This window comes from Leptonychotes weddellii, chromosome 16, assembly GCF_054177405.1.
Source record: "Leptonychotes weddellii isolate Sample4059 chromosome 16, ASM5417740v2, whole genome shotgun sequence".
Taxonomy (NCBI): Eukaryota; Metazoa; Chordata; class Mammalia; order Carnivora; family Phocidae; genus Leptonychotes; species Leptonychotes weddellii.
In genome coordinates, this window is record NC_138384.1 from 41941327 (window position 1) to 41966050 (window position 24724).

General features: G+C 56.9%; 3 protein-coding genes across 22 annotated transcripts in view; 2 read left to right on the top strand and 1 right to left on the bottom strand.

Moving 5' to 3' along the window:
• The window catches only part of POU2F2 (POU class 2 homeobox 2), a 53812-nt gene extending 48199 nt beyond the window's left edge, over positions 1 to 5613 (top strand). For 6 of the 13 annotated variants that reach the window (XM_081806982.1, XM_081806971.1, XM_081806972.1 and 3 more), the window contains 4 exons: positions 523 to 589; positions 1830 to 2031; positions 2169 to 2242; positions 2496 to 5613. In XM_081806982.1, the coding sequence (XP_081663108.1) occupies positions 523 to 589; positions 1830 to 2031; positions 2169 to 2242; positions 2496 to 2827 (675 nt within the window). In that variant the 3' untranslated portion in view covers positions 2828 to 5613. The remainder of the gene's footprint in view (positions 1 to 522; positions 590 to 1829; positions 2032 to 2168; positions 2243 to 2495) is intronic. The other 7 variants (XM_081806976.1, XM_081806978.1, XM_081806983.1 and 4 more) reach the window with 2 other exon arrangements.
• A 5982-nt stretch (positions 5614 to 11595) lies between these two features.
• ZNF574 (zinc finger protein 574) lies at positions 11596 to 17340 on the bottom strand. 4 transcript variants are annotated; one of them, XM_081806993.1, is made up of 2 exons: positions 17207 to 17340; positions 11596 to 14590 (listed from the first exon to the last, which is right to left on the bottom strand). In XM_081806993.1, the coding sequence occupies exon 2, from the start codon at positions 14568 to 14570 to the stop codon at positions 11868 to 11870; it is 2703 nt and encodes a 900-aa protein (XP_081663119.1). In that variant the 5' UTR covers positions 14571 to 14590; positions 17207 to 17340; the 3' UTR covers positions 11596 to 11867. The 4 variants fall into 4 exon arrangements, with proteins under 4 accessions (XP_081663119.1, XP_081663117.1, XP_030877392.2 ...); XM_081806991.1 differs by lacking the exon at positions 17207 to 17340 and adding an exon at positions 17047 to 17197; XM_031021532.2 differs by lacking the exon at positions 17207 to 17340 and adding an exon at positions 14897 to 16074.
• A 3517-nt stretch (positions 17341 to 20857) lies between these two features.
• GRIK5 (glutamate ionotropic receptor kainate type subunit 5) overlaps positions 20858 to 24724 on the top strand; it is a 53309-nt gene continuing 49442 nt past the window's right edge. Inside the window, exon 1 of one of the 5 annotated variants that reach the window (XM_081806990.1) lies at positions 20858 to 21826. The gene's annotated coding sequence lies outside the window, so the exon portion shown is untranslated. The remainder of the gene's footprint in view (positions 21827 to 24724) is intronic. The other 4 variants (XM_081806989.1, XM_081806988.1, XM_081806986.1 and 1 more) reach the window with 4 other exon arrangements.

A 24724-nucleotide genomic window follows, 5' to 3' on the forward strand; every position in this document is an offset into this window, starting at 1 on the left:
GCCAGACTCTCAAGTAACATGCTGAGGAGCTTGAACGTGAACCACGGGTGGTGAGGAGCTAAGGAGGAGTTTTGAGCTGGGGAGGGACAGGGTCACATCAAGAGTGAGGCTATTGGAGCTGATGGAGGCAGGGAGGCCAAGAAGGAGGCTGGTGGGTGGTCCCAGAAAATCAAGCAACAGGACATCCCAACACTCTGATGCAGAGACGCCCCTTATCATCATAATACTCCCCCCCACACACACACAGACGCTTTAGACCTGCAACTGGATGGTGTCAGAGAGGTGGGAGAACACTCTCAATTAGGAATTATTTTTTCCCACCTATGGCTCAGGATCACTTCGGGTAAATGTTAACGTAGATATGATGGAAAGAACCTAGCATAATACAAGCATAGCATTGTGCCCGAAGTCTCTTCTCCCCTCAGCCTGAGGGCAGATGAATGGGGGTCTTACCCACAGGGAGCGTCATGAGGGCTACTGGGAAACAGTGGCCTCACCATGCCTTCTTTCCTCTCTCCCCAGGTCACACCCCAAGGGGGCGCCGGGACCTTGCCATTGTCCCAAGCTTCCAGCAGTCTGAGCACAACAGGTCAGGGCGGGTAGGAGCCCGTGAGGGGGCTTTGGGAGGCCCAGTACAGGCCTGAGGTTCTCTAGTGGCTTAGGGCATCTGTGGGCCTCAAGGCTGAGCCTGGGGATGAGGGAGGCAGGGGGCACAGAGAGGAGAGGGCAGCCTAACCCTCCCTGCCAGAGCAGCTCGGCTCTCATCTGCTCTACGATTTCCTGTGAGAAAAGCACGGACTTTGCTAAAAGTTGATGTACTCGGGTTTTGGTCCTGGCTTTTATAAACTGTGTGAGCTCCAGGAGTGACTTTACCTCTCTGAGCCTCAGGTTTTATCAAATTATTGTGAATGTATAATACATACAAAAGCTATATACGTGAATATATACATACAAGAGTGTGTATGTCTGTGTACCCCCCCCCACACACACATACATGCTCTTTTGTGCCCAAAGTTCCCCTTGCTCCCTTCCTGGGACAGGGCCTGTGTAACACCACATATAAGAATAATAGAAAACTGGAGCCTGGCTGGCTCAGTCAGTGGAGTATGTGGCTCCCGATCTTGGGGTTGTGAGTTCAAGCCCTACATTGGGTTAGAGATTACCGAAATAAATAAACTAAAAAAAAAAAAAAAGAATAGAAAACGAACATCATATTGATTTTTCTCAGATTAAGAGATAAGAAGTGGAAGCTTATAAAGTTATAAAGGTGTGCCTGGCACTGTCTAAACTCTTTATGAAGAATATCGACTCATCTCATCCTCACACTCATTGTATAAAGTAGGCCCTGTTATTATCCCCATTTTCCAGATTAGGCAACTGAAGGCCAGAGAGGTGAAGGTACTCGCCCAAGGGCACAGATGGGGCGGAACAGGCAGGAAATTGCTGCCCGTGGCTGTCTGGCCATCCGGCCGCTGAGCCCTCTCCACCTCGGCGCGCACAGCCGCAACCCCCTGCCTGGCCCCTAGAGGGAGCCACAGGGCGAAGTCTTAGGGGCGCCCGGCGCCGAGGCTCAGGGCCGGATTCGCGCAGGGTGAGCGCACCCGGGCACGGGGCTCGGCTCCGGGGGTGGCAGCTGCCCACGCTGCCATTATTGTGATCGCTGTCACGGCGGCCTTGGGAAGAGCCGGCGGGAGGCCTAAGTCTGTTCCCCCGGAGGAGATGCCGCAGGGCGCGCGCTGGGCGGGAAGGCGAGCAGGGGTGGACCCCGGGTTCCCCGGTGGAGGACAAGTGGAAGCTGAAGTCTCCGTCTCTCTGTCTCTCTCTGGCAGTTACTACCTTATCCTCAGCTGTGGGGACGCTCCACCCCAGCCGGACAGCCGGAGGGGGTGGGGGCGGGGGCGGGGCCGCGCCCCCCCTCAATTCCATCCCCTCTGTCACTCCCCCACCCCCGGCCACCACCAACAGCACAAATCCCAGCCCTCAAGGCAGCCACTCGGCTATCGGCTTGTCGGGCCTGAACCCCAGCACGGGGTAAGTGGACAGTTGCACTTAGGGAGGCTGTGGGGAGAGAAGCAGGGTCGCTGCTGCTTCCCGGGTGGGAGCCGCGCCCCAGTTCTGCCGCCGGCGGGTCCCTGCCCCTGCTAACGCCTCTGCTTTGCCTCTTGCAGAAGCACAATGGTGGGGTTGAGCTCCGGGCTGAGTCCAGCCCTCATGAGCAACAACCCTTTGGCCACTATCCAAGGTGCGTGCTGCCTCATGTCACTCCCATCGCCACCAGCCTGGCCCCCTGGGGCCTCGAGCCTCCCCCCATTGCTGCTCCAGCCATGCCATCCTGCCCCGCTCACTGCATCGCTCGCCTCTTCATACCCATCTCACCTTTGGGGAAGGTGTGAGGGGTGCTGATGGGGGTCAGTGGGGCCGATGGGAAGATAGGGGGCACTGTGGGCAGGATGCTGGAAGGTGCCCCCAGCCCAGCCTCTCTCTCTCCCCACCAGCCCTGGCCTCTGGTGGAACCCTGCCCCTTACCAGCCTTGACGGCAGCGGGAACCTGGTGCTGGGGGCGGCCAGCGCGGCCCCGGGGAGCCCTGGCCTGGTGACCTCACCGCTCTTCTTGAACCACGCTGGGCTGCCCCTGCTCAGCGCCCCGCCAGGCGTGGGCCTGGTCTCGGCAGCTGCTGCGGCCGTGGCGGCCTCCATCTCCAGCAAGTCTCCGGGCCTCTCCTCATCCTCCTCCTCATCCTCGTCCTCGTCCTCCACTTGCAGCGAGGCCGCAGCACAGACCCCTGGAGGCCCCGGGGGGCCCGAGGCAGGGTCCAAGCCCGAGTGAGGGCCCACCTTGCCTCCCCTCCTACTCCTGTGACCCCCACCTCAGTCCCCCCCGCCTGGGAAGAGGGCGAGGGGGCCAGCAGTGGTGGTGCAGAGGGTCCTTGGAGCCGGAGTGACAAGGGAGGAAAGACCAAAAAAAAACCCCCAACTAACCAAAAAAACAAAACAAAACAAGAAAGAAAGAAGGAAAGAAGAAAGAAAATGAAAGAAACCAACCAACAAAAAGAAACCAAAAATAATCACAACAGAAACCAGCTGCCCCAAAGGAACCAGAGGTGAAAAACAAACCAAAACCAAAAACAAAAACAAAAAAATCCCCCACAAAACCAAACCAAAAACCAGTTGCGAGCCAGACCTCAGTGTGCTCACCCTCACCGCTACGACACCAAATAAGAACCCCAGCCAGGGGCAGAGAAGCCTCGGCAGGGCGGACCTCTCGCTGAGCCCCTGGCTAGGGGGCCAACTCCCAAACTTGCCTCCCCCAGTGGGGGCCAGAGAAGGCAAAAGAGAATGTGCCAGCCTCCAGCCCCAGCCCCCAGCCCTGGCCCAGCGAAAAGACAGGGCACAGCCTGGGGCCAACGGGGTGGGCTCAGAACCACCCGCCAAATGTTCTTTTCCAGAAGGTGAAAGAGAAGGGGCCTGAACAACCTTACACCAAATATTCAGTAGCTTCATCCAAAGGATGTACAGAATTTTTAGCGTTATGCTCAACAGAATGTGTCCCTACCATGTGTCCCCCTCTCCCTTGGCCTCCGGCTCTCCCCACCTGGGCAAGGGGTCTTGCTTTAACCTCCTCCCTCCCCCAGCCAGGGGAGAGTGCAGGGGCAGGCCTGGGATGACTTTTCACCCCTCGTACCTCCCCGTTTTCCCTTTGAAGGGTGGGCTAGGCCGGTTTGCGAAGTTCTAGCTCTCACATGTTCCCCGCCCCCCCAACCCAGTCACCCTCCTCTGCTCTGGAATCCACCCCCTCCCCGGCCCAGGGGAAGGTGGAAGTTTCAGGCAAGAGGGATGAGGTGAGGGCATTCAAGTTGTCTTTTTTCCCATCGTTGTCTGTTTCCCTGAAAAAAAATTCATATTCCAGTGCCTATCCGTGGGATCCTTCACGTTCTTTGACATTGACCAGAAACCAAAAAGAGAACTCACCTCGCTCTTCCCACCCTGTGTCCCTCTGATACTGGCAGATGCCTCTTCCTCCCCCCCCCACACATGTACACACGCACGCACCCCAGTGGTGGGGTTCCTCAAGGTGGCATCCCCATCAGGGTCCATGTGGCGGGGACAGTGCCATGACCTGTGGTCCCCATCCGAGAGGGCACTGTGGTGGCCACCACTCCCACGAGACCTCCCTCGAGTCTTGGCTGGACCCCATGTTTGCCCAGCCCCGGACCCGTCTCAGTGGACAGAGGAGAGACGCCGCTGGGAGCCACTTTGCCCTCCTGCTATTGTGGAGGCCAACAAAGTTTTGAACCAAAAAAAAAACAAAACAAAACACAAAAAACAAAAAACAAAAAAACCAAACAAACAATAAATTAAAACTAGAAAAAAAAGAATTTATAGATATATATATATATTTAAGGGAAAGAAGACGAGGACTCTTCAAGAATAAGAAGGAGCCGCGAGGTGGAGCCAAGCCCCTGCGCCAGTGGTCCAGGCCCTTGGTCCCCAAGGCGGATGGAAGGACAGACGCTTCTTTCTCTTCACAAATACCTCATGGACGTCGTCTTCGGGAAAGCCGGAGGGGGAGGCTGGGGCAGGGCCTGTCCCTCAGCCAGGGCGGATGGAAGCGGGTGGGCAGGGCTGAGAGAGGGGGGTCAGGGACAGGGGTGGAGAGCCCCAAGCTCCCTGCCCCCCAATCCATTGAAAAAGCTTTAAAAAAAAAAAAAAAAGAAACAGGAAACAAGGAATAAGAAAGCAAAAAGAATGGACGAAGGAAAACGAACAAACTTTCGGGTGGTTTGATTCCTCCTTTGATTTCTTTTTCTGTTCTCTTCAGTCTGTTCTCTCTCTGCTCCTCCCTCTCCCTCTTCCTTCGCTCTTCTCTTGCCCCTCCCAGTCTCCCGTCTTTCTGTGTCTCTCCTCAAACCAAAGTGTTGCTGTGAAGGACTCGAGCCATTGAAATCAGAGGCCTGGCCCCCGCTGGGCGGAGCAGCCGGGAGCCCGGAGCCCCGAGCCAGCCATGCTGCTGGGCACTCCGAGGAGAGGCGGCCCCCGCCCTGGGCCCCCACCCCCACAGGCCTCAGGGTTCTTTCTTTCTTTCTTGTCTCCCTTCTCCCACCCGGGAAATGAAACTGTTGGGCTGGGCCACGGAGACAGCAGAGACTCGGCTGTTTTGGGGGTCTCGGGGTGCCTTGCCTGGGCAGCCGTGGAGTGGCCGCCCCTCCCGCCCTGGCACCGATGGGGCCTGGCATGCCGTCGACCCATCCTCGCCAGAATGTAAGCATCTCCGCTGAACCGACTCCCTGCCCTTACCCTACCTCTGAGTTTGTCCATTTTTATTTCCTGAAGAGAAGGGACTGGCGAGAGGGCCTGGGCCCCTGCCCAAGGGTGGAGAGGGGCCAAGGGCTCCTGAACAGATAGAAAAGACATTTGAGCAGAGCAAAGTGAAAGGAATTACGACCAAATACCCCTCCGAGAAGACAGGCAGCATGGAAGGCATGGTGGAGATGACTCAGAAACTATGATTCTAGACCAAAAAACAAAACAAAAAAAAAAACAAAAAAGAAAAAAAAAAACCCACCAAAAAAAAACAAAAACAAAAAAAAAAAAAGAAAAAAAAAGGAAAGAAAATCCAGGACTCACCACCACCCACTTCATCCTGCTTCCTCCCCATCAAGTCCTGCCACTGGGGACCTCTCCCACACCCCGCACCCCAGTGTGGTGGGAGTGGGGCAGAGAGGAGAGGAGGAAGCAGGGGCAGGGATGGGGCCGATGCCCTGACATTGGTGGAGGGACCCCCGTGCAGCCGGGGGTGGGGGGACTCTCCCCATCCAACCCCCATAACTGGGAAAAGAAAAACAACAAAAAAAAGAAAATTCCTGGGAGGGGAAAAATAACCAAATCCCAAGCTTTAACTACAGCTGTGAAACCAAATATTTGGAAGGGGGTGGGAGGGAGGGGCAAGTGTGCCCCAGGTCTCCCCCCTGGGCCCCCCTCCCCCGAGGACTCGAGATAAGGCACCAAATACCTCATAGAACTTTAATGTTAAAAAAAGGAAACCAAATATCGTTGGCTGGGGGCCAGCCAGGGCAAGGGGCTGGGGGACTGGAGGGAGCCAGGGTTGGGAAGGTGATGGGGGAATTCATGCCCCCCACCCCGCTCTGCCCCTTCCATTCCAGTACCCCCTGTCTCGACTCCGGGAAACAAAACTATCTCATCGTTTTTATTTTGTGGTCTGTACAGAGCCTGTGTCCGTGTGTCTGTGTGTGAGCGAGAGAGTTGGGGGGCTGGGGGACTTTATGTGGGAGATGGGGAGGGAGACCCCAAGCTAGGCTCTGGGCTAGGTGAGATGTCTGAGGTGGGGGCCAGCGGCCTGGGCTAGAAAGAGAGGAAGATGAGTGGATTGGAGGTAGGGGGAGCCTTCTGAATTTCTCTTCTCCCCAACCCTGACCTCCTACTTGAGGGAGGGACAGAGAATGGGTCTACCCTAATGGTGGGCCTTTTGTGCCAAAAAAAAAAAAAAATGCCAGTAACTAAAACACCTCTCTGTTCTCTTCTGGGAGGGTGGGGGCTGGAAGTGGGAGGGAGGGGCTGGGGGTATAAGTGGGGGTGGGTGGAGATGGGGAACCCAAACCCTATAGGAGTTGGGGCTAAGATCAGGAGGGGAGGGAAACGTATGAGTTTCCCCCGCACATCTCCTCCCTGGAGAAGGCCAAGAGAGGGTCTCCTAGCCCCGCACCCTGGGCAGACAGGCTAAGGGATTAGCCTTGTACGTAGGTGATGACCTGACTAATTTCCTTGCCCACCCAAATCCCAGGGTGCCTCTCTCTCCCTTTTAGCCCAGGGTAGGGGGAACTGAGTGAGAGAGAGAGTGAGACCGACTGAGCAAGATTGAGACACGCGGGCCCCCACTGGCCTCCGAGTGGGAAAGGCAAGTGCGAGAGATAAAGGCCTCCAAGAGAAAAAAGAAACAAACCAAAGATTTAACCATTAAAAAAAAAAAAAAAAAACCCACAGACAACTCCGCTACCTTTTTATACGTTGGAAAAAAAAGTGAAAAAAATTAAAAAATAAAAATTAAAAAAAATACACAAAAACTCCAAGCCGCAGTTCCTTCGTGCGGTTTGAACTTTGACCTCAGCAGTCTCCAAAGCAAGATGACGATGACAAAGGCGAAAAAGAAGAAAAAAATAATGTATATTTTTAAGTATTTGTCCTTGAAATGTTAGCTCCTTGTTAAACAAACACAAAAAGGAGAGAAAAATCTAGAGAGAAGTGTTGCTGGGACGGAGACAACTATTTACTATGTCTGTGACCCCTCCCTTCTTCCTCCCCTTCCTCTTCTCTATCCCTGCTGCCCCTCCCCCAGCCCGTCCTCCAAGCCCGGGGGCTCAGTATTTATTTATTTACATAATTGCAGGGTGACTGGGGGCCTCTCTGCACTTGTAGAGAGGGCCTTTGGATCATGGTGGGGTGGGGAAGGGGCAAGGAGTCTGGGGGAAAAGCAGGGACCTGATCTCGGATCAACTCCTCTCTGCTAGCTCCTTTCCGGCTTCCTATCCCACTGCGGCCACCGTCCCCTCCCAAATCCAAGCCTGCACTAGAGCAAGATGACCACCCACCTTGTAAAGATCTGAGTGGCTCAGCCCTTTCTGGGGTGGGTGTCTCCCACCCACTCATTCAGATGACCAGGTTGGAATGGGGAGGGGAGGTGGTGGCAAGGAGCGGGCAAGGGAGACCATGAAGTGGTGTCTGGAAATTGAGTAGGCCTGGAGGAGACCTGCCTTTTGTCCGTTCTCAGCAAGTTAGCCCCACTTTCAGTTCTGTCTGACCCCTGTGTTGGTAGCCCCCCCCCCCATCCTGTACCCCCTCCCTGTCTCCTCGTGGTAGCGGGTTAGCGTTTCAGTGTTCTTAACTCCAATCTGCTTGTTCATTGTACAATGTGCTTCTTTTAAGGCCCCGTTTTTGTAACTTGAGTGTGTCATTCATCTGAACAACATCAAAAAATAAAAAAGTAAAAACTGTACAGAGAGAAATGCTTTCTGCTCTCCTGTGGTCTCCTCTCTGTACCGGTAAGGATGGTGGGTATGTGTGTGCTGCGGACAAGGAGGGGTGGGGGATGGCTTTGCTTCTGTTCACACAGAGCAAATGTTCAGAAGTGAGGCCCGAGCCGTGTTTTCACCCATCAGAACCAGGTCTCAGAATTTAGGATGAATTCCAATTCCTGAATTCACATCTCACTTCTGCCATTTTATAGCTTGTGTGATTTTTGATATCTGACCTTCAGTGTCCTCATCTGTAACATGTGGGCAATACCAACCCTATGGGGTTGCAAGAATTAAATGAGATGACGAGGTAAGTGCTTAGGACAGATCTCTGGCAACACTGTCTTCAATAAATGAGAACTATGGGAAATCCAGGAAGCCAGTGAGTCTTCCCCACTTCAATCCCCAGAGACTAACAAGACCCTTGAAAAACAGTTGACTTTGAAATTGTCTGGTACAAGGTACACTTTTTTAGAGTGACATTAACTCTCACTCACTCAAATTTTTGTGCCCAGCTTGACTAGGTCATTTGGCAAGAACAATGGCTTAGAGGCCAGGCCATGGGCTGATCCCCAAGACCTCATCACTGAAAATCAGAAATGGTGTCGACAACTGGGTTTTCTCACTGGCATCGTGTCTCCTTGTCACTGTTTCATCCCTCTGATGTACGCTTGGCACACAGGTGCTGGGATTCTGCAGTTTCAACAGGAAGGGATGGGGGAGACAGGAGAAAGGAAAAGAACAGAAGAAGGGGTTGGATCACTTAGATAAGAAGTATTAGCACTGCATCGTTTTGGCAAGATTGAAAGAAAAAAAGCACCTCCCCAATTCTCAAGACAAGTCTGTAGGGATGGGAAAGTGGGATGTTGGTATAGAGGAAGGTCACTTGTCTAGCCCCCTCTGGTAGGGTGGTGCGGTCAGAACCATACAGACCTGAGTTCCTTGTCACCCAGACCATTCTGTGGCAAGCACAGACAGCACACCTGAGAGCATCCGCTTGCAGCCCCATGAATGTGCCCAACTGCTCCACATGCCCTTCCTCTGGCCTCCTCTTGTCAAGAGCATATTGGGCTCTAGTGGACCACTGTTGTGTTCCCTTGATTTTTCTTCTGCTTATGTAGCTTCCATATCCAACTAAAAATAGGATATGCAAGGCTCTTTTTAGAGGGGTCAGCAAGTCACCTGCATCAGAATTGGTGTTTGTTTATTTATCTTGGGGGATGGGGGGAGAGGCAGAGAGAGAATCTTAAGCAGGGTGTGGACACCCAGCCTGGAGCCTGCCACGGGGCTTAATCTCATGACCCTGAGATCATGACCTGACTCCAAATCTAGAGTAGGATGCTTAACCGGCGGAGTCACTCAGGCACCCTTACTTATTTTTAAAGATTTTATTTTTAAGTAATCTCTACACCCAACGTGGGGCTTGAACTCACAACGCCAAGATCAAGAGTCACACGCTCTACTAACTGAACCAGCCAGGCGCCCCAGAATTGGTGCAGATTCCTGGGGGCACCTGGGTGGCTCAGTTAGTTAAGCATCTAACTCTTGATTTCGGCTCAGGTCATGATCTCAGGGTAGTGGGATTGAACCTCAAGTCAGGCTCTGTGCTGGGTGTGGAGCCTGCTTGGGATTCTTTCTCTCCCCCTAAAAAAAAAGAAAAAAGGAAAATGCAGATTCCTGGATCTCATCCAGACACGTTTGCTGGATCTGAATCTCTGAGGGAACTGCCTAACGAACATTAAAGTTCAAGAACCTTTGTCTGTCTAACTTAAACCCCAGCATCCAACAGGGGTTTGATTCGTGCCATCCTTTTTTAGGACAGTAGTTCAACTGAGGACCATCAAGTTTCAGCGGGGTGATGGTGAACAATGAGTCTTGTTCATCAATAGTGTTTGCACACGTCTACTTTTCTCAGGGTGGGAGTCTGAAGTTTTCATTCGAGGCTCTAAAAAGGAACCACAGTTGAGGAAGGGTGATCACCCCACTGTCACAGAGCCATTCTTCTCTGCTGAATCTGGGAGTCAACCAGCACCCTCAGGGTTCCGCCTTCCCCTATTCCTGTCCCTTTTCTTGATTCAACCTTATTTTTATCTGGTTTGGCAAGGATAATTCCTTCAATTGTTCTAAGCACTTATTTGATATGACTTTCAGGACGTTGCTGCTCTTCTTGGGAGGGGACAGTTTGAGAATTAATCTCTACTTGGGGATTGAAGGGGATCTGGCATGCGGGGCCGAGATGGCTTGAGTCCTTTTGGCAGGGTGTGAGGTCACTGAAAGATGGTGCTCATGATCCACACACTCTGCTAGAAAGCAACTGCTTAACAGAGAACTGCTCTTCATTAGGTCAGTTTATCAAACGGGTGATCTTTTTCTTTAATAAGTCTTATGTAGTAAAATTTCTGTTACAGGTAAGGAGACTTGGTTTCTAGTCCTGGTCCACCGCCTGTGGCCTTGGTAAGTCTCCCCTCTCGAGCCATTTTTCACCTGAACATAAGGCGAAACCAGTGTGTCTCTGAGCCTGGTGCCCAGAGGCTACAGGTCTAGTGACGGGGCCGAGAATAACAGACTCTCGGGCCTCCCTTTCCCTGGTTTCAATACAAATAGCTTCCCTTCACCTCTCATTTATTAGGGGTCCAAGTATGAATTTTCTCCAACAGGAAGACTGGAGTATGGAGTAACCTTAGCGGGGCTTATTTTTCTTGGGCTGAGGCTCTTTAAGAGACAACACAAGCATAGCAACTGAGCGTTCCCACCAGTCACCATCTTCTTGACTGCCCTCCCCCAAGTATGTAGAAGGCAGCGGACTGTGGAGGAAGCATAGGGGCGATGAAACCAGATGAAACTAGGCTTCAATTCAAGCTCTAGCCTATGTGGGTTGAATGACCATGGGCAAATCACCTCCCTGCTTCTGACTTCAGACTCTTTCCCTGCAAGATGTTCTCCTCACAGGTGAGTGTGACAATTGTTATAAAAACCTAAGTTCTTGAGACAAACTAGACAAACACCAGCTAGCCACTCCAACCACCCCTCTCCCCATGTCTGTTAGCTAAGCCGGAATTCTAGGTGGGCGTCAAGGTAGCTTATGAGGCTGCCTACCCCCAGAATCTTCTCCAAGGCCGCAGTTGGGTCTGGTCCTGGGAGACACCCTCCTCTACTGCCCTGGAGATCATGCCTTTCCCAGACCTGCATTTGCCCTCAGGGATCTATAGTGAGAAAACCAGATGGCCTTGGGGGAGATGGTTCATGTCAGGCCAGGAGTGGGGGCCAGAAGTGGTGAGAAAAAATCTGAATATTTTCCCAAATGTTCCTGCCACCAATTGAAAACAGCTTCAGGTTTTTCTATGGGGCTGTGGAGACCTCTAGTGGCAAGACAGCCACACTGCTTCCCGTGCCGCACCAGGGTGAAGTCCCTGCTCTCTGAGCCAGGCCCTGGGACTCCAGGTCCTCTTTAGTTCAGTAAAGGTCTCCTGAGCTCCTACTACTTGGCAGGCCCTGTTCTGGATGCTGAAAAAGCCATAAAGTCAGCTCCCAAATCCCACCCCACACAGCTGGGCCAGACAAAAACACATAAATGTCCAATTCAGTCTTTATTGACTGTTTCATCTTGGGGCCACCCGCACTAACAGGTGGAAGGTGGGGGTGGGGCGGGGCGCCTTTTATACATATCAAGGACCCCAGAGCTCCCCCCTCGGAAGAGAGAATAAATCCAGTTACAGAACCTACATGGTGGTTGGGAGAGGCGGAGGAAGGGGCACAGTATCTATAGAGACTTAAGGGGACACTGGAGGAGGTTCTTCAGCAACAGGGACTGGTGGTGCTGAAGAGGGAAAGGGGGCAGGGTCAGCCGCTGATCTGGACCCCCTCGGCCTCAGCCAGGGGATAGATCTCAATGGCCTCCACCAGGGGCAGCGCCTCCACTGCAGTCTCCATGACGGCCAGACCGACGGCGGCCTCGGCCTCGGCCACCTGCTGCCGCACGGCTGCCTGATGCTGCTGCTGGTGGGTCTTGCGGTGCTTCCAGAGGTTGGAGAAGGAGCGGTAGCTCTTGCCACAGTCAGGGCAGGAGTAGGGCCGCTCCCCCGTGTGAATGCGCCGATGCTCTGCCAAGCGCATGGAGATGGCAAAGGCCTTGCCGCACACTTCGCAGGCAAAGGGCCGCTCGCCTGTGTGCAGGCGCCGGTGGTCCTTCAGGTGGGTGCTCTGACGGAAGGCCTTGCCGCAGTCCGGACACGGGTACGGCCGCTCCCCCGTGTGGATGCGCCGGTGCACCTGCAGCGAGGTCTCTGTGCTGAACAGCTTCTTACACTCGCTGCACTCCAGGCCCCGGCGTCGGGCAGGGGCTGCGGGGGCTGCGGGGGCCGCGGGGGCCGCGCCCCCCAGGGTGGTGGGGGAGGCAACCGGCCCGCGAGTGGCCCGGGGGGCCCGGGGGGCCGGGGGCTCCTTAGCCAGGACCTCGCCCGGCCCAGCAGCCGCATGGGCCGCCTCGTGCGCCTGCAACCGGGCCGCCGAGCCCACTTTCTTGCCGCAGGTGCCGCACTCGAAGCGCCGGGGGGCCTGGGCCGCAGCAGCGGCGCAGCGGTGCTCACGCAGCCGCAGCGAGGAAGGGAAGGCGGCCCCGCAGGACGGGCAGCGGTGCGGCTGGCGGCCGGCATGGGCCACGAGCTGGTGCACCTCCAGCAACCGGCGCAGCAGGAAGGAGCGGGGGCACTCGCGACACTTGTACGGGTACTCGCCCGTGTGGTGGTAGCGGTGCATGAGCAGGCGGTAGGGGCGGTGAAAACGCACGCCGCACTCCTGGCAGCGGTAGGGGAAGTGCTGCGCGTGCACCAAGCGGTGCTGCCGCAGCGTGGAGCTCTGCGTGAAAGCCTTGCCGCAGTCCCCGCAGCGGTAGGGCCGCTCCCCCGTGTGCGTGAGCCGGTGGCGGGCCAGGTTGGCGGGCGAGTTGAAGGGCTTCGAGCAGTCCGGGCAGGGGAAGGGCCGTTCGCCCGTGTGCGTGCGCAGGTGGTTACGCACGTGAGACTTCTTCTTAAACATCTTGCCGCAGATGCCACACTTATGGCGCCGCTCCAGCCGATGCACAAAACGCTGGTGCCGCGTCAGCTGCAAGGCCTTGCCGAACTCGCGGCTGCACAGCAGGCAGCGGTAGGTGCCCGGGGCAGCTGGCCCTGCTGAGCTCTCTTCGGCCACAGGAGGCTCCGGCGCCTCGGACTCTCCAGTCTCTGCTGGGGCCGGCTCGGGGAGCCCAATGACCGGCTCCTCGGGGGGGACCGGTGTGGTGGGCAGAGGGACGCCCCCCGCCCCGTGGGTACGCCGATGATACAGGAACTTGGTGAGGTTGACAAAGGTCTTTCCGCACGGACACGAGTGCAGAGGATTCGGGGTGTGGGCTCGCCGGTGGGCCAGGAGCAGGGCCTCTGTGCCAAAGGCCAGGCCGCAGTCCACGCACAGGAAGTGAGACTCGCTGCTGTGGTCTCCAAGGTGCTGGTCTAGACTGGAAGGGCTGGGGAAGACGCGACTGCACAGAGGGCACTTAAAGACACCCTCCCGGTGACTGCGCAAATGCTGCTGTAGCTGGTGAGGTGACAGAAAGAGCTGGTCGCACGCGGAGCAAAAGAGCTCCTGGGTGGCCGTCCCGCCCGGCTCTCCGCCGTTGTTCCTCCGGGCCTTGCGCCCCCGGCGATCGCGCCCAATGGCTTCACCGTTGCGCAACTCGTAACTGTGGTCAGAGGACGGCAGGGGATCGGGCTGGGACACAGGCACCTCCGCAGGTGACGGAGTCAGGGTCTCCTGCTGCAAGGCAGGCTCCTCCGACTCGGGGACCGGGGCAGGGAAGTGGGTGGCCTGGTGCTCCAGGAAGTCGGCTGGAAGCTGAAAGAGCTGGGAGCACTCAGAGCACTTGTACAGGAGCAGCTCCACCTCAGTGACCACCTCAGTGGTGGCGGCGGCGGCGGCGGAAGGGACAGCTGCCCCTTCCCCACCCTCCTCTGCCTTGCGGTAGGAGTGCTCCACAGCCACACGGGCCTGGCCCACAGGGGTCCCCAGGACCACCGGGGACCCCAGGACCACGGGGGCCGCAGGCTTGGCGGGAGTGCCCCGGAGGTGCGTCTGCCGGTGGCTCAGCCAGAGCTCCTGGCTGGCGAAGAGAGCCTTGCAGTCCACACACTCGTAGTGGATGGTACTGGAGCTGAGTGCGGGCGCCTTGGCTGGCGGCTCAGCCGCCACCGCCTCCTGGGGAGCCATCATCTTCAGGTGCAGCTCCTGGTGCTCCAGGAGCTGGCTGGGGGACAGGAGCAGCTGCCCGCACTCCAGGCACTGGTACTGGCTCTCCTGCACCAGGGTTTGATAGAGGCCCGTGCCAGAAGCTGCCTCCGTGGCCACCGCGACTCCAGGCTCAGCCACGCCCACCAGCTCGAAGTGCTGCTGGGGCACATGGGAGTTCTGGTGCACGAGCACTTCCTCCAGGGACCCGTACAGCTGGTTGCACTCGGAGCAGACATAGCGGTGCTCGATGTACAGGACCGTCTCCTCGGATTCCTCGGTCATGGCGGCAGCGAGGCCCTGGGCTGTGAAAAGAAAGAGGTGGGGACAGATCCCAGTAAACTGCTGTCTCCTCCGTCCTTCTGAGGGACAATTCTTTCCCTTTAGCACTCCCGGCCAAGACCCTGTATGTATTTTACCCTCTAACTTCTTGCTTCCATTTCCCACTCCCACCCCTCACCCCCAGCAATCCTTCTGCTCCTGAACACACGAGACTACCAAGCACAGAACCTTCCCAGCAGTCCCTTCCCAGAATCTATCCAAGGCTCACCTCTGAATCAACGCGCATCAAACTCCACCTACCAGATCCTCGTAACCTGTCCAACCCTTACCTCCCATGCCTCTCAGCTGGCCCACAGCCACGCGCATCACACAGGAACCTGTGTCCTCTCCATTCGAGCCTCCTTCCCAACTCACTACCCCATTCCTGCTCCCCGGTGCCTCGGGGAGTCCTCACAGGCCCTAACGGCCGCCACTTCTCCCAGCCTCCCTCCTCCTCTGTTCCCTCCCCCAGGTTCCTGACATCTTTTTACACCAGAAGACTCAAACTGCCCCAAGCCCCCGCCACTTTCTGCATCCTCACATGGTACAACCCCTCTCCTTTACATACGCCCTTTAGACACTGTCTCTCCCTCTGGTGCCCAGATCCCTCACATCAAACTTGCCCTTCCTTCAATCAACTTGTCTCATGCTGGCGTAACCCATCACTACACCTACACTTTCCCCTCCTAGACCACTTCTCCATGATACCCAGATCCCCCTTTTCAAAGTGCTTAAACCTCTCTACAAATCAAAGCCCTCTCCCACAGCCCTAACCCCCTATCCAGAATACCCAGCCCCACTTCACAAAAGCCTAACCTCTTCATACCTATATTCTACCTGTCACCCCAACTCGTGTCTCACTCTTCACAGAAATTACTTGTTCTTTACATTGAGACCTCACCTACAATTCTAATCCCCCCTGGGGTACCCAGATCCCCTCTTCTACCCCAACCACTATAGGAATGCCCTAGGTGCCTCTTCATATCAACCTCAGCCCCTCTTCTTTACAAAATGACCCAGCCTAACCCATTTTAGGGATGCCCAGATACGGTCTTCACATCACCTTAAACCCTTCCTTACAAACCTCTGTGCCTAACCCATGCCAGGGACGCCCAGACCCCCTTTCACATTATTAAAATACCTAAGCTGAATTTCTTCTTTACGAAATGACCCGTTCCCACCCTAGCCCATTCTAGGGATCCCCAGATCCCCTCTTCGTATCGGCATAAACTCCTCTTCCTTGCAAAAAGACCCAACCCCACTCTAACTCATTCCAGGGATGCTCAGACGCCCTCTTCATAACAACTTAGTTTCTCTCCTTTGCAAAAAGATCCCGGCACATGCTCTAACCCAATCCAGGGAGATCCAGACTACCCTTCACAAAGGCTTAAACTTTCACACATATGCCACTACCACCCCCGCCGGCCCAAATCCCCTTTAGGAATACCCAGACCCTACCTTCTTATGCTGAACCCCCCCGCCCCCGCCAAGCTAGACAGAGGATAGCCAGACCCCCCTTCCTCACACCCAGACCCCTCTCACCAGCTTATTACCCTGGGGATACCCAGACCCCCAACTTCTTGTCAACCTAACAGCTCATTCTCATTCCAGCAATACCAAGACCTTCCCCCACTTAGTACACGGACCTCTCCAACCCCCTAACCTTCTCCAGGGATACCCAATTACCACTCTTCACCTTGACCTAATTCCCTGTACTTTCCAAAAACATTACCTCTACCCAACCTATCCTAGGGACACCCAGACGCCCTTTTCACATAACATAACCCTTTGCACAGACACTCCTCTCAACCCATTCCAACGGTAGCCCCCCCCCCCCGCCCAACTCCCTTCACATTAATGTAACCCCGTTCTCAATACCCGGACCTCTGCCTCAGCTCCAAATCCTTCCTCCAGGGATATTCATTTGCTAATACCTTTCCACACCAAGCCCCTCTCACTGGTCTAATGCCTTCCAGGCTTACCTACGTTTATCTCTTTATGTTAACCTAATTACCTCTTTTCTCACGCCCTAACCCCCTCCCCAGACACGCAAACCCCCTCTAACCGTCCACCCCGCTTCGGTCCTGGACGGCCCCACCACCAGGCCCGGCCCCGATACCCCCTGGAGCCTTGGACACTCTCCCGGGGGGGCAGCTCTAACGCCTCCCTTCCCACCCAGGTCCCTCCCAGCCCCCGGCCCGTGCCCCGCCCCTCCTCACTCAGCCCAGCAGGACTCTAACCCTCTTCCCCACCCGCCCTCCCGGCCCGGCCCCCCGCCCGGCCGCCCGCGCGCCCCGCCGGCCGTTGGTGCCGCTCCGCCCTCCCCGCCCGGCGCGCGCCCCCTCCGGCCGTCAGTGCGCAGGCGGGGTGGCGTGGGGCGGCCGGGAGCGGGGGAGGGGGGGGAGCCGGGCCGGCCTGCCGCACGCCCGCCCGCACTCACCCGCCTCCGCCGTCTCGCACGCCCCGGGCCCAGGCCCGGGCCGCCGCTCGCCTCGCGCGGCCACCCTACCGCTGCGCCCTCTCTAGCTCCCGCCGTCGCCTCTCGTCTGCTCCGCAGCCTCGCTCTCGCCCCCAGTCGCCCTCAGCAACGCCCCGCCTACCTTCCTCCTCGGCCGCTCCGCGAACGGCCGAACGCGCCCAATCAGCGTCCGTCTGGCTCCCGCCTTTCGACCAATCGAGGCTCACGTCCCTGAGCCTTGGGCCAATAGTATGGAGCGTCGGGATCCGCCGCAGTGCCCAACCAATCCTCCAGCGATGTCCCCTCACCGGCCGGCCCCCGGGTTGATAGTGCCCGCCTCCTTAAGCCCCTTGGAGGATGCTCCTCCTCCAGCTGCTCGTCGACTCCGCCTGACGCCTGAAGAAGGGAGGGCAGCGCGGTGACGTCAGGCGGCGGAGCGAGGCTGCGGGCGCCATCTTGGCGGCGCCGAGCGGGAGTCGCGTCGGGTTCGAGGGGAAGTCGGAGAAATTGAGGCACACGAGACCCAGAGGGTGGGGGCGGGGGAACGGTGGCGTAGGAAGCCCCGAGGAGTGAAGGGAGAACGTGAAGCACCTGTCAGCGCGAAGCGGGGAGGGGAAACTGCAGCACGAAGCACATGGAGGGAGTGAAAAGGGAAACTGAGGCTCCAGACTCCTTTTATTAGAAAGAAGAACGGAGACAGCAAGAAGGAAGGGGAGAAAAACCGAGGGACTCTTGGGGGAGGGGGAAGGAGAAATGTCAAAAGGGAAACAAGGAGCGCGGGGATCTGAGGGAACGAGGAAAACCTGAAGAAGGGAGGAAATGGGGAAATGGAGGGGATAAAGAAAAAGCAAGGACAGCTTCACTGGAAGAAACGGAGTGTGTGTGTGTGTGTGTGGACGACCTGAAGGACAACTAGGGTGAAAACCTGCAGAAAGTGACCCTGTAGCAGATGGACTCTGCTCTGATACCTTCCAAGGTGCCTTCTTTCTAGGCTGACCCAGGGCCACTTGGACCGTGGAGTCTCCATGTGTGCAAGGGCTCCTGTGCATCCCTACTCATCTCCCCTTCTGGCCCTCAGGGCGTTGGCAGCGCACTGTTATGTTTCCAGAGCTACTCTCTGAACTCAAGGACTGAGGAGCTGCAAGAGATTCATTTGTTCTCTCTAGCCGCCCCCCGCCCCACCATTTCTCAAATGAGTAAACTGAGTCTCAGCCTTCCTGAGGCTAAAATCTACTGAGGCAACCCTAGGTCTGTCTCTTCAGTCATCACCTTTGCTGTGTCCTTCAATTGGTTTCTAATTGGGTGTCCTAACTTTCCACTAAATTAAAATCCCTAACACCAAGCCAGTGTAATTAAACCAGGCTGTCTGGATTGAAATCCTGACCCGGCCACTTCCTAGCTAATGTCTTGGACAAGTTAACTCCCCTGTGCCTCAGTTTCCTCATCTGTGAAATGAGGATAATAGCCCCTATGTCACGGTTGTGAGGCACAGCGTAAACACTATGTAAGAATTACTTTTATTAGGACCTCAAGGAGCTCATTAATAATAGCTGATGTGTCCTGAGTGTGTTATGATGTGCCAACTATTGTGCTTAGTGCTTTGTACGCTTTATCAGTTTAATCATCTCAACAACCCCAGGAGGGAGGAGTTACTGTTCTCACGTTACAAAGACACTGGGGCCCAGAGAAGTTAAGTAGCTTGCCTATCTTTAGGAGGAGACAGAGCCAGGGTTCCAACCCAGGAATCAACTCCAGGGTCTATGCTCTTGGCCCCCAGTCTCTACTACTGCCTGGCAGGTGGATGTCCTATCCCTCCTGGCATGTCGAATGGATGAACGCAAGAAGTAGAGAAAAGAACTTGGTGGGAATGTGTGAGCTCTAAAGCTGGTCATCTGGGTTTGCCATCAGAGTGAAATCAACTGGGGAGGGAGCCAGAGAACCTGGAAGCTAGACTCAGCCTTTGATAGCCTCCATGCAGTTGGGCAGGTTCTCACACCTGCTGAAGCCCCCTTTTTCACCTGAAAACGCAAGGGTCCAGCTTGGCATGTCAGGCCCCTTTCTGCTCAGACTTTTTGCTTGGACTTCCCAGTTTATCTGGGTTGACTAGCTCGGTTCCTTCTCTTCTGATGATACAGGAGTAAGCTGAGGCCTGGATCAGTCTTTGTGAAGGTGGTGGCATGAGACTAGATTTCTGGCGTAGGTTTATTTTAGAGAGGATAGGCATTCTTTGCTGGGGTCCCTGCATAAGCAAAGGCCTAGAGCCTGGCGAGAGTCTAGGCTTTCAGCCTTTGCGGGAGCTGAGGGTAGGTGTTGGGGGACCATAGGTGTTGCCCACGTAGGGTGAGGAGGTGTGTGCAAAATTGATGGTCCTTCAGGGTCCATTGTATGTGTCAGGCATATGTCAGGGATGCTCCATATGGGACGAGGGCTTTCTATGCCAGGCTGGTGTAAGGGTTGCCATGTGCTGTGTGTGTGTGTGTGTGAAGGCATATGGTCACGTGTGCTGGGGGGCTGCACGTGAGTGTGTCAGTGTCTCCTCCCCATCACGAGCATTGGGGGTGGTGGTGAGTCACGGGCTCAGCCTTCGGCGCCAACTGTCATGTTCCTTCCCCCCAAATTTCATCCCCCACCCAGCCGTGCATCACCCACCCCCACTCTAAGATCTGTGTCACTGCTTCTGTCTTCCATCCCCCTGTCCTGCTCAGTTTCCTCTGAGAAGCTGCCATGGGCTCCCTGAGAGGGAGCCTCCCACTTCTGCTGGCTCTGCCCTCCAGCATCCTGCCCTTTCCCACTGCCTCTCTGCTCAGGTGGTGGCTTGAGAAGGAGAGCCTCTTCACGCCACCTGCTCATGTCTGTGGGGCCCAAGGATTTCTCTATGCATTATAGACAATTCCCATTCCCCCCACCCATCCCTTCCCCTCCATGGGGGCTATTTCTACTTCTGGGAGCTTCTTCCTTATCTCCAGGGGCTGGCTCCTCCTGCCTTAGGGGGCCTCTTGTGTCCACACATCCTTGTTTTCATGGGTTCCTGGAGCTGTTTCCCTCCATCCCCATTTCTCTGACCTCCTCCTACTTTGCTTGGCCCACCTCCCTGTCTCTGTGATATGCGTCCGTCCTTGTTCCCATTTCTGTGGCCTTCTCCCATCCCCATGGACCACTCCCCATGTCCGAGGAGTGCTTTCTGTTCCCATGGCCTCTCTCCATCTTCCTGGGGGGCTCTCTGTGTCCACCAGCTGCCCTCGTCGGTCTCTGAGGTCCTTAGCTGTCTCTGGTCTGCTCCCATGTTTCCATAGGCTTTTCTCTCTTTTCTCTGGGCTTTTCCCTGTCCTTGTCCTTGTGGGGTTTGTGGACCTTGGCCCACCTCTGTGAGTTTTGCTGGCCGTCTTGCTATTCCTCTGCATTTTTCTTCATCTCTGTAGCCCTCTCCCCACCAGCTCCATGGCCTTCTCCTCAGCTCTCCCTGTCTCTCATCTCCGTGGGCTCCTGGGCAGGGCGGTGGCATGGTGGTGGAGGGGGTGGCCCGGGGGTGGGCCCTCCGTCCAATGCAGCGCCTTCCCCTCATCAGCATTCTCCTCCCGGGGCCCCCCAGCCCCGACCAATACGAGCGCCCCCTCCCCCCCGGCTCCCCTCCCTCCTCTTTCTCCGCCTGCTGCCCTCCCTTCCTCCTGCCCGCCCTCCTCCCTGCCTCCCTCCCTCCCTCCTCTCTCTCCCCCCTGCCCCCCGCGCTCCAGGACCCAGCGCAGGCGGCGGGCGGCGGGCGGCGGGCAGCGGGCGGGCGGGCAGGCAGGCGGCGGCCTCGGAGGGGAGAAGGAGAGGTGGCGGCGGCGGAGGTGGTGGTGGTGGTGGTGGTGTTGGCGGCGGTGGCGGTGGTGGCGGTGGCCAGCAGCAGGGAGGCAGGCCCAGCTGGGGACCCAGAGCCGGCGGCTGCACCTCACAGGGGACCAGGAGTCCGTGGCCAGGCCCTCCCACCGAGGCCCTGCACCGGGCGCCTCCGGGACACCCCACCCTCCTCCGCCTTCCTCTTCCACCTGCTCCTCTCCATCCTTCCCTCCCTCCTCCCCATCCCTCCACCTCGCCTGCCCCCGTCTCAGCTCTCCGAGTCTCCCAGCACCGTGTCCTCCCCGGCCCCTCTACCCCTCCGCTTCTCCCCGCCCCTAGCATGCTTTTCCCTTGGGGGCTGAGGGCTTGAGGACTCCAGGCCCTTGCCTCATCCAGGGCAGGGCCAAGGCTCCAGGGGGGAGGGGGGAAGGGGTGGCCCCCTCCCCCCAATCCAGCCCTCCCCTCCCCCACTCCTCCTGATGGCCGGCTTCCCGGTCTCCAGCCAGTCCTCGCCCCCCGTGGCCCCCCCAGGCCGGCCCGGCTAGGGGAGGGGGTGGGGGCCCTTTCCTGGGCCGGCTTCCCCCTCCCCCGGCTTTGCCTGTGCCCCCCTCCCTTCCGTTTTCACCTTCCTCTCCTCCTTTCCTCCCTCCTTCCCCTCCATTTGCTCCTTCCCCCTCTCCTCTCTCCCCTTCTCTCCTCCATTTTCTCCTTTCCCCTTCCTCCCTGCCCCGGCCCACCCTCTCCGATTCCACCTGTCCTTCCTCCTTGCTCCTGGGGAGCCCCCGTTTTGGACTAGTTGGGGGCCACTGTCGGCGGCGGGGGAGGGGGCCCTGTGGACTGCCCTCTCCCCCCGCCCCGGCCACACCACCACCCAGCGCCAGAGCATCTCCTCGCTGTCTTCTCGGGCCTCGAGGGAGCCCAGCCCTCCGTCCCACCAGGATCCGTGAGTGTCTGCGGGGCGGGGGTTGGGCTGGGGCCAGCCTGGGTCCTGGAAGGCTGGGCTCAAGGCCGGCCGGTGGGGCCCCCACGTCCCCCTGTCCCTCCCCGAGTAGGGGCCTGCCTCGTGTCCCCCATCTCCCAACCGCCATTCCCCTCAGCCTCTCCTCACCCTTCTTCTGGGTGCACAGCTCAGCCTTACCCCCGGCCCCCCGCCTCCGGGGTCCTGAGGGGCTGCCTGGCTCTTACTTGTGGGCTCACTCCTTGTCTGGGACTCCCGGCCAGTCTCCGCCCCTGCTTTCTCCAGCCGCGGTCCCGCGGTGACCGGCTCTGCTCTCTCTCTCTTTCCGACTCTCTTCTTTCCTCGGAGGCTCATCCCCTCCGCCTGCCACGGGCCCATCCCTATCCCATCTGCTCTCTCTCTCCTGGAAATGTCTTTCCATTTTACAATCTCCATTTCGTGTTCTCCTGGGCCTCTCTCTGACTCTGTCCAACTTCTCTCTTCTTTGCCATTAGCCTAACTCTTTCTTGGTGTCTCTCTGTTGATCTCTCTCTCTCTCTCTCAAAACTCCCCTATCTCTTGTCTGGCTCTTTTGGTGGTGCCCACGCCGCCAGGTGTGGCTCTGTCCACTTCTCTCTGTCCACTCTTTGCTCTGCCTGTGGCCCTGCTCCTCTGTCCTCCTTCTCTGCCCTTGCACTTGGAGGCTGTCTTCCTGTTCACTTTTCTGCCCTCCTCCCGCAAATCCACTCCTCTCTCCTTAGCCACTCCGGGGTCCACTTTGCCTTTTCCTTGGTAGTCTCACCGCACCCCCCATCCGCTGCTCATTTCTGCATCCTGCTGGCCTGTCGGTCCTCATCCCTCCCCATGCCTTGGGGTTTGTGGGCTCCGGGGATCGACCACCCTCCTCCAGACCCCCTGGGTGGTTGCACCTCAACGTGGACCGGGTCCCCTTACATGGGCACTTAGCCTGTCCCTGCCTGTGCCCCTCTAGATTACTCGCTCTTCCTCCCCACCTCATTTCCCTCCCTGGCCCTCACTGTCCCTCCCCTAGTTTGTGCCTGTCCCACTGGCCCCTTCCTCTTCTCTACATCTGCTGTGTGGCTCTGACATTCATTTTTCTCTGTCTCTTTCCACCTAGCCCTATTCCTGTTCAGAGTTTTGTGATTTTTTCCCCCCTCCCTACAATCCTTGCACCTGTGGTCTTTTTTTCCTTTGCCCTCTTCCTCACCCCATTTGTCTCGCCGATTTCCTTTCTCACCTTGGCCATGTCTCCTGCTCACCCTCTTGTCTGTCTCCCTCCCCTGGCAGGGCCCCTGACTCGGCTCCTTCTGCCCAGTTGGCTGCTGTTTGCCTTTGCCTAAGTGTCTGGGCCTATGGGGCTCAGGCCTGCCTGCTTCCCTGCCTCACCCTGGCCATCTTATCTCTGTTTCTCTTGGTGTCTCACTTCTAGATAACATGTGTATGTCCTTGTCTCTCATTTAGCCCCAGTTACTTCTTTTTGGTCTGTCTTTTCTGTCTGTGCCTTCCTGTATGTCTTTGTCCATTCACTGCCCCCAACCCTGGCCCCCACACTCTGTCTTTCTGCTCCTACCTGTGTCTGCCACCTGTGGGACCCTGCCCTCCTGGCTCCTGTCTGTCCCTCGGGCTTCCCTGTCCTCCAGTCTCTGTTCCCTGATTTGCCCCCAGAAGCCCCTGGTGTCTTGGGATGACCCCCCCTTCGCTCCTGCCTCTCTCCGAGCCCCACCCTCCACAGCCCTCCCCCTGAGAGTTCTTCCTGGTCTCCAACTTGCCTTGCTCCTCCACCCTTGAAGCCTTCACTTTAGATCCAAATGACCATCCGCAGCCCCCAGCCTGTCCAGGATGCCCTCCCACCCCCAGCCTGCCTTTTGCAGAGGCACCGAGAGAGGGACCTGCTCAAGGTCAGGTGGGAGTTGGGGCAGAGCAGGGACTGATAGGGTCTCCTGCTGCCCTGGCCTAGGTTTTCCTGGCTGCAAGGATGGTCCGAAGCATTGCATTGTGCCTCCACCCTCCCCTGGCAGGTTTCACTCTGCTATCTCACTAGCTCAAGCCCCTCTTCTATGGGGATCAGATTAGGTGCAGGGAGACCCCCCAAGCTCACCTCACAGCACTCTGAGCCTCACAGTAAACCTCTCCCCTGGAAACCCAGTGTCCCTTCCACCGGGACATGGCTCTTGGCCAGGTGAAGCTGTGCATCTAGCTGAACTCATTCCTTCCCTGGTTGGGGGGGAAGGGGGCGGGTGCTCCACAGAAGGCTGGGGCTCCTGGAGGACTCTAATTCCCTGGGGATGGAGCCGTTCTGGGGAGCAGAGATGCACTGTCTCCCCCTACTCCTCAGCTCCCCAGAGCAGGGTGGGGGCTGCAGTGTGGCATCTGCTTTGGCAGACAGCTCCCTCCCTGCCTTACTCACTTTTCTCTTCCAGCTACTTCTGCTGGCATCTTAAGTGGGATTGTGTTCTCTCTCCATTCTGTCTCCCTGTCCTATTCTGTGTCTCTTGTGCCTTGATTTCCCTCTCTGCTGCCTGCCCTACACTCCTCTCCCCGCCCTGCCCTTTCTCCACCCCCATGGCTCCCTGCCTTCTTGCCTCTTCCCTCTTCCTTCTAGTCCTGTCCTTACCTCCCAGAAACTCCTCTGTCCTCTCTATCTCTATCCCCCTCCCTTTCCTGTTTTATCTTCTTGTTCTCTTGCATTTCTGCCTGTTTTTCTCTTTCCCCTTTTCTCTGCCTCAGCCTCTCTTCCTATTTTTGTCTACTGTTTCTTCCTTCTCTCTCTACTTTTTTTTTTAAGCCCCTTGGCTGTCTCAGGTCCATCCATCTGTCTCCATCTGTGTGTCTCCATGTGTGTCTCCGTCTCTCTCCATCATTCCCTCTCTTTCCAAGTTTCCT